The sequence below is a fragment of the Mauremys mutica genome, chromosome 1 (assembly GCF_020497125.1).
Source record: "Mauremys mutica isolate MM-2020 ecotype Southern chromosome 1, ASM2049712v1, whole genome shotgun sequence".
Taxonomy (NCBI): Eukaryota; Metazoa; Chordata; order Testudines; family Geoemydidae; genus Mauremys; species Mauremys mutica.
The window spans coordinates 10,805,355-10,820,462 of NC_059072.1; the positions used below are offsets into that span (position 1 = coordinate 10,805,355).

The window sequence follows — 15,108 nt, forward strand, 5'->3', positions numbered from 1 at the left end:
ATCTACACACACACCTTGGTCAGTATGACAAGATTTGATATTACTCTATAAGAGAGCACTTTACATGGGAATGTATATTGAAAACCACCACCAAGATCCTTATATGTTTAAGCTTGAGTGTTTTGTCCTGGAACAACGACTTTTACTATGTTTGCATTATAGCAGTGTCCTAGAACAGCTCACGTAGTCCCTCTCCCACCATGCTGAAGCCTATGCCTACAATTGTCCTGGTATGTGTGAACCATGTGTCACGGAGTGTGGGGGAGTCCGGCCCTGCACCCCTCTTCCCGGTCTCACAGTGACTCTCAGCCAGCGAGTAAAACAGAAGGTTTATTGAACAGGAACACAGGATACAGCCCAGCTTGGGTTCAGAGCCAGGACCCCTCAATCTGGCCTTTCTGGGGGATTCAGGGTGCTTGGATCCCAGCCTAGGATCCCCTGAAACCCCACCACCCAGCTCCCAAAACGAAGACTGACTCCACTCCCCACTTCCCTTTGTCTAGCCCCAGCCAGAGGTGAGACCTCCCCTCCCCCAGGCCAGGCTCATGTTACAGCTGCATACCTGTCTCTCGCCTACCAAGCACACAGAGTCCCTATTCCATCACACCTCTCCCCCCTCCGAGACTGAACTGAGCGGGGTCACTCTGCCCAGTGACCTGGGGAAGTTCAGGGCCTCCTCTCCGGGACAGCGCATCCGCTATCAGGTTGGCACTTCCCTTCACGTGGACCACGTCCATGTCATAGTCCTGCAGGAGCAGGCTCCACCTCAGGAGCTTGGCGTTGGCTCCTTTCATCTGGTGCAGCCAGGTCAGGGGAGAGTGGCTCCAGTTTCTTCAGGGCCCACACCATGGCCAGGCATTCCTTCTCGATGGCCGCGTAGTTCTGCTCCCGGGGTAGCAACTTCTTGCTCAGGTATACGATGGGGTGTCTCTCCCCCTTTTCATCCTCCTGCATCAACACCGCCCCCAGGCCCATGTCTGAGGCGTCGGTAAACACCATAAAGGGCTTGTCAAAGTTTGGGTTTGCCAGAACTGGGCCTCTGAGCAGAGCCTCCTTCAGTGCCTGGAGAGCCTCCTGGCACTGCTCGGTCCAGACCACCTTGTCTGGCTTCCCCTTCTTGCACAGCTCAGTGATGGGGGCGGCTATGGCACTAAAGTGGGGCACAAACCTCCGATAGTACCCCGCCATCCCGATAAAGGCCTGGACCTGCTTTTTGGTCTGGGGAGCGGGCCAGTCTCTGATCACCTCCACCTTGGCCGGTTCCGGCTTTAGGCAGCCGCTCCCCACCCGATGGCCCAGGTAAGATACTTCAGCCATCCCCACCTTACACTTCTCAGCCTTGACGGTTAACCCCGCCTCCCGGAGTCGGTCCAGCACTTGTCTAACCTGGAACACGTGATCCTCCCAGGTCTGGCTGAAGACGCAGATGTCATCAATATACGCCACAGCAAAACTCTCCATCCCCCTCAGTAGCTGATCCACCAGGCGCTGGAAGGTGGCCGGCGCTCCCTTGAGGCCGAAGGGCAGGGTCAGAAACTCAGAGCCCCAGGGGAGTGATGAAGGCCGATTTCAGCCTGGCATCTGCATCCAGCGGCACTTGCCAGTAGCCCTTTGTAAGATCCATGGTGGTGAGGTACCGAGCGCCTCCTAGCTTGTCTAGGAGCTCATCAGGCCTTGGCATGGGGTAGGCATCAGATACAGTGATGGCATTGAGCTTTCGATAGTCCACGCCGAACCGGATCGACCCGTCCTTCTTGGGGACCAGCACCACTGGGGAGGCCCAGGGGCTGGCGGAAAGCTGGATCACCCCTAAAGCCAGCATGTCCCTGACCTCCCTTTCCAGGTCCTGGGCAGTCTTCCCGGTAACCCGAAAAGGGGAGCAGCGTATCGGGGTGTGTGCCCCAGTCTCCACCCGGTGGACGGTCAAATTAGTGCGCCCAGGCTGGTTGGAAAACAACTGTCGGTACAGTTGCAGCACCCCTCTGATCTCAGCATGCTGAGCCGGGGTCAGCTGATCTGAGAGGGGAATCGCCTCCAGGGGGGAACCAGCCTTTGTCCCTGGGAATAGATCCACTAGAGGGTCATCCCCCGGCTCCTCCCAGTGGCCACACACGGCCAACACCATATTCCACCGGTCATAATATGGCTTCATCATATTCACATGGTACACCCGGCGGTGATGAGCCCGGTTCGACAGCTCCACCACATAGTTTACCTCATTTAGTTGCTTGACAACCTTGAAGGGCCCTTCCCAGGCAGCCTGGAGTTTGTTTTTCCTCACGGGGATGAGAACCATCACTTGGTCCCCGGTGGCGAAGGCGCGGGCCCGCGCCGTGTGGTCGTACCAGACCTTCTGCTTCCTCTGGGCTCGGGCCAGATTCTCCCTGGCCAGGCCCATGAGCTCGGTAAGTCTTTCCCGGAAGGTCAGGACATACTCCACCACCGACTCTCCATCGGGAGCTGCCTTCCCCTCCCATTCGTCTCTCAGCAGGTCCAGGGGCCCCCTTACCCGCCTTCCATATAACAGTTCGAAAGGCGAAAACCCAGTAGACTCCTGGGGTACCTCCCTGTACGCAAACAGCAAGTGAGGTAAGTACTTGTCCCAGTCCTGTGGGTGCTGGTGCATGAATGTTTTTAGCATCATCTTTAGCGTCCCGTTGAACCTCTCCACCAGCCCGTTGGTCTGGGGGTGGTACGCTGAGGCCCAGCTGGGTCGGACCCCACATTTCTCCCACAGGGACTGGAGCAGCTCCGACATGAAGTTGGACCCCTGGTCCGTTAAGACTTCCTGGGGGAACCCCACCCAGCTGAAAATGGTCAGCAGCGCATCCGCCACGGTGTCTGCTTCGGTAGAGGACAAGGCCACCGCCTCGGGGTATCGAGTGGCGAAATCTACCACCACCAAGATGTATTTCTTTCCTGACCGGGTCGCCTTGCTGAGAGGTCCCACCATGTCCATGGCCACCTTCTGGAAAGGCTCTTCTATGATGGGCAAAGGCCTCAGAGCTGCTTTCCCCTTGTCCCGGGCCTTCCCCACCCGCTGACAGGGGTCACAGGATTGGCAGTACTGCCGGACATGGGTAAAGACCCCAGGCCAGTAAAAGTTCTGTAGCAGCCTCTGCCTGGTGCGCCGGATTCCCTGGTGTCCTGCGAGGGGGATGTCATGGGCCAGGTACAGGAGCTTGTGGCGAAACTTCTGGGGAACCACCAGCTGCCTCCTAATCCCCCATGACTCCACCTCCCCGGGGGGAGCCCATTCTCGGTACAGGAACCCCTTCTCCCACAGGAACCTCTCCTTGCAACCTCTCCTCATGGTCTGCGCTGCATTGAGGTCAGCCCGGTCCCTGGGCTTCTGCAAGGAGGGATCCTTCTGCACCTCGGCCTGGAACTCAGCAGCTGGGACAGGGATGGGGCCCTGCTCTCTCTCACCGGCTGGGTCTGAGGCCGCAGCCTCTCTGGTTCGTGTCTCTGGGCGTTCCCTCCCCACCAGGCATTCAGGCAGAGTACTTTCCCCGTTGTCAGGGTGCAGAGCCCTGCGCCGACTCTGACTATGGGTCACAATCAGGGTACCCCGGGTATTGCCGGGCCAGGTCTCGAGGTCCCCCCCATTAGCACCTCTGTGGGTAAATGGGGGTGCACCCCCACATCCTTGGGGCCCTCCTTGACCCCCCACTTCAGGTGCACCCTCGCCACGGGCACCTTGAATGGGGTCCCGCTCACGCCCATCAGGGACAGGTAGGTATCAGGCACCATCCGATTTAGGCCCACCACCTCGGGCCGGGCCAGCGTCACCTCTGCGCCTGTGTCCCAGTACCCAGTGACCTTCTTCCCATCCACCTCCAGGGGAACCAGGCACTGTTTCCGGAGGGGCAGCCCCATGGCCACCCTGTAGCAGAACCTTGTGTCCGGAGCATCCAGCTCCCCAGGGGCGCTGACCTGGGGCCCTCCTCCCTCCTTCCCAGGTGGGACGCTGCCAGCCCCCCTCTCTTGGGCAGCTCCACCAGCTCACACTTGCGCTGCGTGGCATACATCTTCCTGCTGGCCACTCGCAGGCCGGGGTGCTCGCCGCTCCCCACAGGTTCCAGGGGGACCCCTAGTGTGCCAGTCCTTCAGGTCACCACCTCTCTGCCAGGGTCGAGCAGCAGCCTCCTCCGCCCCTGGGATCGCTCGCTGTGATCCCCCGGGGGACCCTGTTACTGCAAAGTCCTTCTCTCTGGTCACACTCGCCCAGGGGTGAATCGCCCCTTCGTTTTACTGCTCCCCAGTCACTTACTGCAGGAAGCGCCGTCCGCGGGGTGCAGTCGATCCCACCGCTACCACCAGTTGTCACGGAGTGTGGGGGAGTCCGGCCCTGCACCCCTCTTCCCGGTCTCACAGTGACTCTCAGCCAGCGAGTAAAACAGAAGGTTTATTGAACAACAGGAACACAGGATACAGCCCAGCTTGGGTTCAGAGCCAGGACCCCTCAATCTGGCCTTTCTGGGGGGTTCAGGGTGCTTGGATCCCAGCCTAGGATCCCCTGAAACCCCACCACCCAGCTCCCAAAACGAAGACTGACTCCACTCCCCACTTCCCTTTGTCTAGCCCCAGCCAGAGGTGAGACCTCCCCTCCCCCAGGCCAGGCTCATGTTACAGCTGCATACCTGTCTCTCGCCTACCAAGCACACAGACAGTCCCTATTCCATCACACCATGCTTCACTAGTGAAAACCAAATACAAAAAATAAGTCCACCTACTTCAAATAACCAAGTGTTCAAGTGTATACAAGACCCTTTAAAGAAAGGGTAACATAGGGAAAAAATGTTACTGGAAGAGGGTGTAAGGCAAAAAAGATCACAATTTAACAAATGTGCCTCAAATTCCATAGACTCGCCGGTACACAATAAACCATACAAATTTAAAGCACAGGATAGTTTCAAAAAGTCTGAATTTAAGCTTCCGCACTTGCTTTATATATAATTAAAAAAAAGGAAAAACAAGCTTGTTTAAACAGTTGATATCTGCAGAACAGAAGAGAAATAGTGCAATTCCACAAGAGTAAGTTTTACAGTGTCCTGAGATTGTGTTTGCTTTGAGAGTGGTGCAGTCATTTAAAATGCAGGCCTACCTTGCTGTACCAGTTGAGGCAGGGTTGGACCACATCTGGATCATCAATGCCATTAAGTTCAACATACCAGATACTAAAATTGAAGCTGGGCCCCCATGATAACAGTGGAACTGGAGAGGGGGGGGGAAAAAGAAAGGTACATAAATGTCAAATACTTGTTAGATTATTGATCAAACCTACAACACTGTAGCGAAAGAATGCATTTTTAGCCCAAGAAGAATAATGATTTAACAAGAAAAAAATTCTCTTCCTTTACACACAAATTTCTGGTTATTGATTTTCTGTAAGGTTAGAAAATTTACCAGCCATACATCATATTAAGCTGTGCCTCAAAACAGTTTGCAGGGGAAAAAAAAGATGAAGACAGCAGATCTTCACAGACTAGACCAGGGGTAGGCAACCCATGGCACGGGTGCCGAAGGCGGCACGCGAGCTGATTTTCAGTGGCACTCACACTGCCCGGGTCCTGGCCACCGGTCCGGGGGGCTCTGCATTTTCATTTAATTTTAAATGAAGCATCTTAAACATTTTGAAACCTTATTTACTTTACAATAGTTACTTACTAAACAATAGTTTAGTTATATATTATAGACTTATAGAAAGAGACCTTCTAAAAACGTTAAACGTTTAACAGGGAGTTTCACAAGGGAGTTCTCCAGGTGAAGGAGGAGCTAATACAGCATCTGTGGGGTAAGTGACTGTCTGTAGTGTGTGTTTGTTTGTGTTTGGGGGTTACTTGCTGTGTGCTGAGCTTGTGTTTGTCAGTCTGTTTGTTTGGTTGTTTGAGGGACCGTGTGCTCTGGCTGGCAGTTGGAGGCAGGTTTGAAAGCTCGAAGCCTCTGGTAATTGGCTGAGCCTTAATCAGTGGGCGGGGCATTCAATCAGGCCAGGGCTTTATAAAGCCGCGCACAAGCGACCAGGGGCTGCTAACAGGGAGTTTCGCAAGGGAGTTTAGAAGGGGAGTGGGAAGGGAGCGGGAGTCCCTCGCCGGCCGTAACCCCTTCCCTGTGGCCCCCCCCTAAAATCCTAAAACCTATAAACCAAACTACATTCAAAACCGCTTTCTTTAAACCACCCTTACATTAACTAGGAGACAATGCAGGCAGAAGCCCAGCAGCAGAGTGGGGGCTATCCAGTTTATTCCACTGAGTGTTGCATGTATGATTACCTGCCCTGTGGGCGGGTGGTGTATGTGTGCAGTCGGTGCAAGGAGCTCCTGGCCCTCAGAGACCATGTACGGACTTTGGAGGCCAGGGTGGCGGAACTGGAGGAGATAAGAGAGGCAGAGAGGTATGTTGATGAGGCTTTCCGGGACACTGTAGAATTGTCCCACCTCCGCTCAGACAGCTCCTGTGCTGTTGAGGAGGAAGAAAGGCCCAGGGAAGCAGAGCAGTCAATGGGAGCAGAGGGAAACCTTCCCATAGTTGGGACCCTCCTTCCAGATGGTGCTGGGGTTGCCTCTCGCACTGAGGTTGCCTCTCCGGGGGAGGGAACTCCAGTTTCTAGGAAAAGGCAGGTGTTAGTAATGGGAGATTCAATTATTAGAAATGTAGATAGCTGGGTCTGATGATGACCGGGAGAACCGTATGGTGACTTGCCTGCCTGGTGCGAAGGTTGCGGATCTCTCGAGGCATCTAGATAGACTTATGTGTAGTGCTGGGGAGGAGCCGGTGGTCATGGTACATGTAGGTACCAATGACATAGGGAAGGGTAGGAGAGATGTCCTGGAAGCCAAATTTAGGCTGCTAGGGAAGAGACTGAAATCCATGACCTCTATGGTGGCATTTTCAGAAATGCTCCCAGTCCCATGCGCAGGGCCAGGTAGGCAGGCAGAGCTTCAGAGTCTCAATGCGTGGATGAGACGATGGTGTAGAGAGGAGGGGTTCACGTTCATTAGGAACTGGGGAAACTTCTGGGATGGGAGGAGCCTATACAGGAGAGATGGGCTCCACCTAAACCAAAGTGGAACCAGACTGCTGGCACTAAACATTAAAAAGGTTGTAGAGCAGTTTTTAAACTAGGAGATGGGGGAAAGCCGACTGCTGCAGAGGAGCGTGTGGATCGGACACAGACTTCTCTTAGGGGAGAGTCTGATGATAGAGAATCTCCAGGTTATAGTCAGGAGCAGAGGACTGAAAAGTATAATGTAAGGGCCGGATCAGATGATAAACAGTCACATAAAAAAGAATCTGGCACATCAGAAAAAGGCAGGCTAATAAACAGGGACAAGTTTTTAAAGTGCTTGTACACAAATGCCAGAAGTCTAAATAATAAGATGGGTGAACTAGAGTGTCTTGTGATAAAGGAGGATATAGATATAATAGGCATCACAGAAACCTGGTGGACTGAGAGCAACCAATGGGACACAATCATTCCGGGGTACAAAATATATCGGAAGGACAGGACAGGTCGTGCAGCGGGAGGAGTGGCACTATATGTGAAAGAAAGTGTAGATTCAAATGAAGTAAAAAATCATAAGCGAATCCACAGGTTCCATAGAGTCTCTAAGGATAGAAATTTCATGCTCTAGTAAAAATATAACATTAGGGATCTATTATTGACCTGACCAAGACAGTAATAGTGATGATGAAATGCTAAGGGAAATTAGAGAGGCTATCAAAATTAAGAACCCAATAATAGTGGGGGATTTCAATTATCCCCATATTGACTGGGAACATTTCACTTCAGGACGAAATGCAGAGATAAAATTTCTCGATACTTTAAATGACTGCTTCATGGAGCAGCTGATACAGGAACCCACAAGGGGAGAGGCGACTCTAGATTTAATCCTGAGTGGAGCGCAGGAGCTGGTCCAAGAGGTAACTATAGCAGGACCGCTTGGAAATAGTGACCATAATACAATAGCATTCAACATCCCTGTGGTGGGAAGAACACAACTGCCCAACACTGTGGCATTTAATTTCAAAAGGGGGAACTATACAAAAATGAGGGGGTTAGTTAGACAAAAGTTAAAAGGTACAGTGACTAAAGTGAAATCCCTGCAAGTTGCATGGGCCCTTTTTAAAGACACCATAATAGAGGCCCAACTTCAATGTATACCCCAAATTAAGAAAAACAGTAAAAGAACTAAAAAAGAGCCACCATGGCTTAACAACCATGTAAAAGAAGCAGTGAGAGATAAAAAGACTTCCTTTAAAAAGTGGAAGTCAATTCCTAGTGAGGCAAATAGAAAGGAGCACAAACACTGCCAACTTAAGTGCAAGAGTGTAATAAGAAAAGACAAAGAGGAGTTTGAAGAACGGCTAGCAAAAAACTCCAAAGGTAATAACAAAATGTTTTTTAAGTACATCAGAAGCAGGAAGCCTGCTAAACAACCAGTGGGGCCCCTTGATGATCAAAATACAAAAGGCGCGCTTAAAGACGATAAAGTCATTGCGGAGAAACTAAATGGATTCTTTGCTTCAGTCTTCACGGCTGAGGATGTTAGGGAGATTCCCAAACCTGAGCTGGCTTTTGTAGGTGACAAATCTGAGGAACTGTCACAGATTGAAGTGTCACTAGAGGAGGTTTTGGAATTAATTGATAAACTCAACATTAACAAGTCACCGGGACCAGATGGCATTCACCCAAGAGTTCTGAAAGAACTCAAATGTGAAGTTGCAGAACTATTAACTAAGGTTTGTAACCTGTCCTTTAAATCGGCTTCGGTACCCAATGACTGGAAGTTAGCTAATGTAACGCCAATATTTTAAAAGGGCTCTAGGGGTGATCCCGGCAATTACAGACCGGTAAGTCTAACGTTGGTACCGGGCAAATTAGTTGAAACAATAGTAAAGAATAAAATTGTCAGACACATAGAAAAACAAACTCTTGAGCAATAGTCAACATGATTTCTGTAAAGGGAAATCGTGTCTTACTAACCTATTAGAATTCTTTGAAGGGGTCAACAAACATGAGGACAAGGGGGATCCAGTGGACATAGTGTACTTGGATTTCCAGAAAGCCTTTGACAAGGTCCCTCACCAAAGGCTCTTACGTAAATTAAGCTGTCATGGGATAAAAGGGAAGGTCCTTTCATGGACTGAGAACTGGTTAAAGGACAGGGAACAAAGGGTAGGAATTAATGGTAAATTCTCAGAATGGAGAGGGGTAACTAGTGGTGTTCCCCAAGGGTCAGTCCTCGGACCAATCCTATTCAATTTATTCATAAATGATCTGGAGAAAGGGGTAAACAGTGAGGTGGCCAAGTTTGCAGATGATACTAAACTTCTCAAGATAGTTAAGACCAAAGCAGATTGTGAAGAACTTCAAAAAGATCTCACAAAACTAAGTGATTGGGCAACAAAATGGCAAATGAAATTTAATGTGGATAAATGTAAAGTAATGCACATTGGAAAAAATAACCCCAACTATACATACAACATGATGGGGGCTAATTTAGCTACAACGAGTCAGGAAAAAGATCTTGGCGTCATAGTGGATAGTTCTCTGAAGATGTCCACGCAGTGTGCAGAGGCGGTCAAAAAAGCAAACAGGATGTTAGGAATCATTAAAAGGGGATAGAGAATAAGACTGAGAATATATTGTTGCCCTTATATAAATCCATGGTACGCCCACATCTCGAATACTGTGTACAGATGTGGTCTCCTCACCTCAAAAAAGATATTCTAGCACTAGAAAAGGTTCAGAAAAGGGCAACTAAAATGATTAGGGGTTTAGAGAAGGTCCCATATGAGGAAAGATTAAAGAGACTAGGACTCTTCAGCTTGGAAAAGAGAAGACTAAGGGGGAACATGATAGAGGTATATAAAATCATGAATGATGTTGAGAAAGTGGATAAGGAAAAGTTATTTACTTATTCCCATAATACAAGAACTAGGGGTCACCAAATGAAATTAATAGGCAGCAGGTTTAAAACAAAAGGAAGTTCTTCTTCACGCAGCGCACAGTCAACTTGTGGAACTCCTTACCTGAGGAGGTTGTGAAGGCTAGGACTATAACAATGTTTAAAAGGGGACTGGATAAATTCATGGTGGCTAAGTCCATAAATGGCTATTAGCCAGAATGGGTAAGAATGGTGTCCCTAGCCTCTGTTCGGCAGAGGATGGAGATGGATGGCAGGAGAGAGATCACTTGATCATTGCCTGTTAGATTCACTCCCTCTGGGGCACCTGGCATTGGCCACTGTTGGTAGACAGATACTGGGCTAGATGGACCTTTGGTCTGACCCGGTACGGCCTTTCTTATGTTATGTTATTACTGGCATGTGAGACCTTAAATTAAAGTGAATAAATGAAGACTTGGCACACCATTGCTGAAAGATTGCCGACCCCTGGACTAGACGCTTGCACACAGGTGGAGGAAAGTAGGGTCAGAATGCTGGAATCTGAATACAACAGCTCAAATGGCCAATGGGTTTTGACACTGATGGACATTACATGGGCAAACTGAGGGCAGTACATGATATTTAAAGTGTGTGTAAAAGCAGCAAAGAATCCTGTGGCACCTTATAGACTAACAGACGTTTTGCAGCATGAGCTTTCGTGGGTGAATACCCACTTCTTCGGATGCAAGTAGTGGAAATTTCCAGGGGCAGGTATATATATGCAAGCAAGAAGCAAGCTAGAGATAACGAGATTAGTTCAATCAGGGAGGATGAGGACGTGTTCTAGCAGTAGAGGTGTGAAAACCAAGGGAGGAGAAACTGGTTCTGTAGTTGGCAAGCCATTCACAGTCTTTGTTTAATCCTGAGCTGATGGTGACAAATTTGCAGATGAACTGAAGCTCAGCAGTTTCTCTTTGAAGTCTGGTCCTGAAGTTTTTTTGCTGTAGGATGGCCACTTTAAGATCTGCTATTGTGTGGCCAGGGAGGTTGAAGTGTTCTCCTACAGGTTTTTGTATATTGCCATTCCTAATATCTGATTTGTGTCCATTTATCCTTTTCCTTAGAGACTGCCCAGTTTGGCCGATGTACATAGCAGAGGGGCACTGCTGGCATATGATGGCGTACATTACATTGGTGGACGTGCAGGTGAATGAACCGGTGATGGTGTGGCTGATCTGGTTAGGTCCTGTGATGGTGTCGCTGGTGTACATATGTGCGCAGAGTTGGCATCGAGGTTTGTTGCATGGATTGGTTCCTGAGCTAGAGTTACTATGGTGCGGTGTGCAGTTACTGGTGAGAATATGCTTCAGGTTGGCAGGTTGTCTGTGGGCGAGGACTGGCCTGCCACCCAAGGCCTGTGAAAGTGTGGGATCATTGTCCAGGATGGGTTGTAGATCCCTGATGATGCGTTGGAGGGGTTTTAGCTGGGAACTGTATGTGATGGCCAGTCCTGTTGATTTCTTTCTTGGGTTTGTCTTGCAGTAGGAGGCTTCTGGGTACACATCTGTACTACAGAACCAGTTTCTCCTCCCTTGGTTTTCACACCTCTACTGCTAGAACAGGGCCTCATCCTCCCTGATTGAACTAACGTCGTTATCTCTAGCTTGCTTCTTGCTTGCATATATATACCTGCCCCTGGAAATTTCCACTACTTGCATCCGAAGAAGTGGGTATTCACCCACGAAAGCTCATGCTGCAAAACGTCTGTTCGTCTATAAGGTGCCACAGGATTCTTTGCTGCTTTTACAGATCCAGACTAACACGGCTACCCCACTGATACTTAAAGTGTGTGGTTTATTTCATTTTTGCCAACAGTAGAAACACCATCCCTGGTTAAGGAAGAGGATATCAGATTTGGGTTTTTTTACTTTACATGATTTGCAACATTGTCTTGGAAGGAAAACGTGTTGTGCTTTTTCCAGGTTCACAACTTTCATCCATACATTATTTCTATCTAATTGCAAATGAAACCGATTTGGCTTCCTGGTAGTTTCCTTCCACAACTGTGTACCTCTCTCCCTAAAACTCCCCCCATCAAATATTTATTACTCTTTCCCACCCCATTTCTAACATCAGGGATGTCAGGTTAGCTGGCAGCCTGCTCAAGGCTCCTCTTGTGCCCTCACCCCATGTTTGGGCAAACACCCTGGAGTGACATAACTTCAATGGATGTGGCTTTTCCCTCAACAGCAGGCAGCGCTAGTAAGAACTACTACAGGGGTTCTCAAACTGGGAATTGGGACCCCTCAGGGGGTTGCGAGCTGTCAACCTCCACCCCAAACCCCACTTTGCCTTCAGCATTTATTATGGTGTTAAATGTGTTTTTAATTTATAAGGGGGGGGGGTCACACACAGAGGCTTGGTATGTGAAAGGGGTCACAAGTAAAGTTTGAGAGCCACTGAACTACTACCATAGCAAGTCTAGACCATGACATACTCCTGGGGGAATTCTGTGCCACTGCGCAATGCAGAATGTGCGCAGAGTTCCAGGTTTCCCCTACAGAACTGGGGCTGCAGACCCCCACTAAGGGCCTCTGGACTCTGCAGAGCCCAGCTTGCAGTGAGCAGAGTGCCCAGCATGGCAGGCATGGAGGCTCTGCATGGTCTAGCTACACGGCTTGATCCTCCTCCTCCTCCTCCCAGGGACAGGAGAAGGTCTGGGAGACCCAGCTCTGGCAAAGGGTGAGGAAGGGCAGTCACACCACACCAGATACCCCAGCGGGACAGTAAATAAGGTGGGGGGAGTAAAGGCTCTGGGGGTGCAGGTGTCTGGGCCAGAGTGCACCCCACAACGGGGCTCTGGAGGAGGAGAGGGGAGCAGGTGTCTGGGCCAAAGAGTGCTCCGGGACTGGGCTTTGGGGGATGGAGGGATGTGGGTTTCTGGGCCGGGGCACGCCATGTGGCTGGGCTCTGGGGAAAGGGGAATGCAGATGTCTGGGCTCTGGAGGTGCCATACAACCCCCTCCAAAAACCCCTAACTGGAACTGAATTGTTGTAGGGGTTTCTTTAACTCTCTACTGCTGGGGATTTTTTTTTTGTTATGGTGTTTCTGTTGACATACTTGTTGACAGGTATTTTGAAATAAATTATCAAAATAATTGGAGTGATTATAGTGTGTTATTTTGAAATATAGAATATGAAGAATTTTAAAATATTGTGCTCAGACATTTAAAATGTTTGGTGCAAAATTTTCCCCAGGAGTACACTATGCTCAAGCCCACAGCAGTAGCGACCTGCCAATGAAGGTTAAGGAATAAATAGTACATGCATTTAGAAAACGTGAAGCACAACTCAAACAGTTATGGAACATGGAGAACGTCCTCCTTAATTTTAGAGGTACAATAAGATAGCTTTGGGGTTTAAACTATTTGACAATATCCCTTTAAAAGTGAAAACAGCTATTAAAATGTTACACTTTAAGGAAAAATGACATGCTCTCTCTTAGTAATAGCAAAGGATGCCAAAATTCAGTGCAAAATTTTAACAGACGGTCTGTAGGCAGATCTAATACGAATAAAGTGTAATGCTGTAGATCTATAGCATTTAGCTGGGTTAACTATACAACACAAGCCAAGACAGAGGACTCTACACTGAAGTTGCAGCATAGACCTGAAACTATGGAGAGATACAGGAGGTACAGAAACTCCATCCCAACCAATCATACTAGCGAGTAAAGGTATCATTTTATCTTTCCTGTTACAATCCTAATATCCTCGGACCACTGGTGGTAATTAAAAGTGTCTTATTACACTCTTAAGAACAGGATATTGACACTGATGTCCTAGCCAAATTCCCACTGATAGATATTTAGTTGTGCAATTGTAACTATCTGTAGTTTAAACTGAGACTTCACTTCCTCTCCTAAATAGCTTAGTTTTAAAAAGTGTTTATTGGTAGATACACAAGCTCCATACAGGAAGCCAAATATACCAAGTCAACACAATATATTAGGTTTAGAGTTTGCTGGGAATTTTCTGTCCAAAATCATTGACTGAAAATGTATTTTCTGGAAATTTGGCTTTTTTTTTTTCCTTCTTCCAGTTTTCCTCTAGGAAAAACTGAAACAAGATGTTTAATTTTGGCAGTTCGACACAAGTAAAACTATTCTGGTTTGCTGAACTGCATCTTCCTATACTGCCACGTTGCATCATGGAAGTTGTAATTCAGATGCCCCATGCCCCCATTCTCCCTATGAAGCAGGCTCCCTGACCACACTACATCTCATGATGCAACATGATCTCCCCTGACCACACTGTGTAGTGCATCATGGAAGTCACACATGGAAGTAACACAGAAGCTGTAGTCTGGGCAAGGAGTCTAGTCCACAGGGGAAAGAGGGCATCAGGTACCTGCTCTACAACTCCTATGAGGCAATGCAAAACTATAGGGAAATGATTTTTAATGTTGAATTGACTGAAAGTGATACATTTTGGGTCAGTTAAATAAACTGACATTAAACGTTCCAATTCAAGAATATCCAAGTGTTTTGTTTCAATTTAAAATTTCAAAAGCAAAACACCACCATTTCCAAATCGAGATTATTCCACACAAAAATTCAACATTTTGTCCCAATTCAAGGGGGGGGGGGGGTGAAATTGGCTTTTATTTTGATTACAATGCGATCCATTCCAAAGGAACACCAGAACCAAAGTACCTGATACCATAGCAAATAGCTCTCACAAAAACAAAATCACTGCATGAAAGGGAACAATTGCCAAACAAAGGAGAGGGATGAAAGTGATTGCAGGAAAAGGGCAACCTCTCAAGCGCAGGGAGGGGAGAGAAAATGTCCTTGCCAAAATTAAAATACTCCTTGCTGACTGCCTTTCAAGACATGACAAAAGATGGTTTAGGCTCCGGGGCTATGTCTACACTGCACTACAGCTCAGACATCAAAGGTATGAATTGCAGTGCACAGCAAAGTGCTGAGCAGAACTCCCATGTGGACACTGCAGGCACAAACTAAAAGATTCCTAATTTACTTTAGGACCATATTAATGCGAACTAGGAACCTTTTTATTCACTCCCACATCATCCACATGGAGGAATTTAAGTGCAGTACTTCAGTATTCACACACACCCCTATAGTCCAAACTGTGGGGCAGCATAGATAAGCCGTGGGTTTGCTGGACTAAGGAAGTCCTGGCCCCAGTCC

At 48.5% G+C, this 15,108-nt stretch overlaps 1 protein-coding gene across 6 annotated transcripts in view; it reads right to left on the reverse strand.

Moving 5' to 3' along the window:
- Positions 1-15,108, reverse strand: part of MKLN1 (muskelin 1) — a 169,585-nt gene that overhangs the window by 96,494 nt on the left and 57,983 nt on the right. For all 6 annotated transcript variants that reach the window (XM_045028871.1, XM_045028886.1, XM_045028878.1 and 3 more), the window contains one exon: positions 5,108-5,217. In XM_045028871.1, the coding sequence (XP_044884806.1) occupies positions 5,108-5,217 (110 nt within the window). The remainder of the gene's footprint in view (positions 1-5,107; positions 5,218-15,108) is intronic.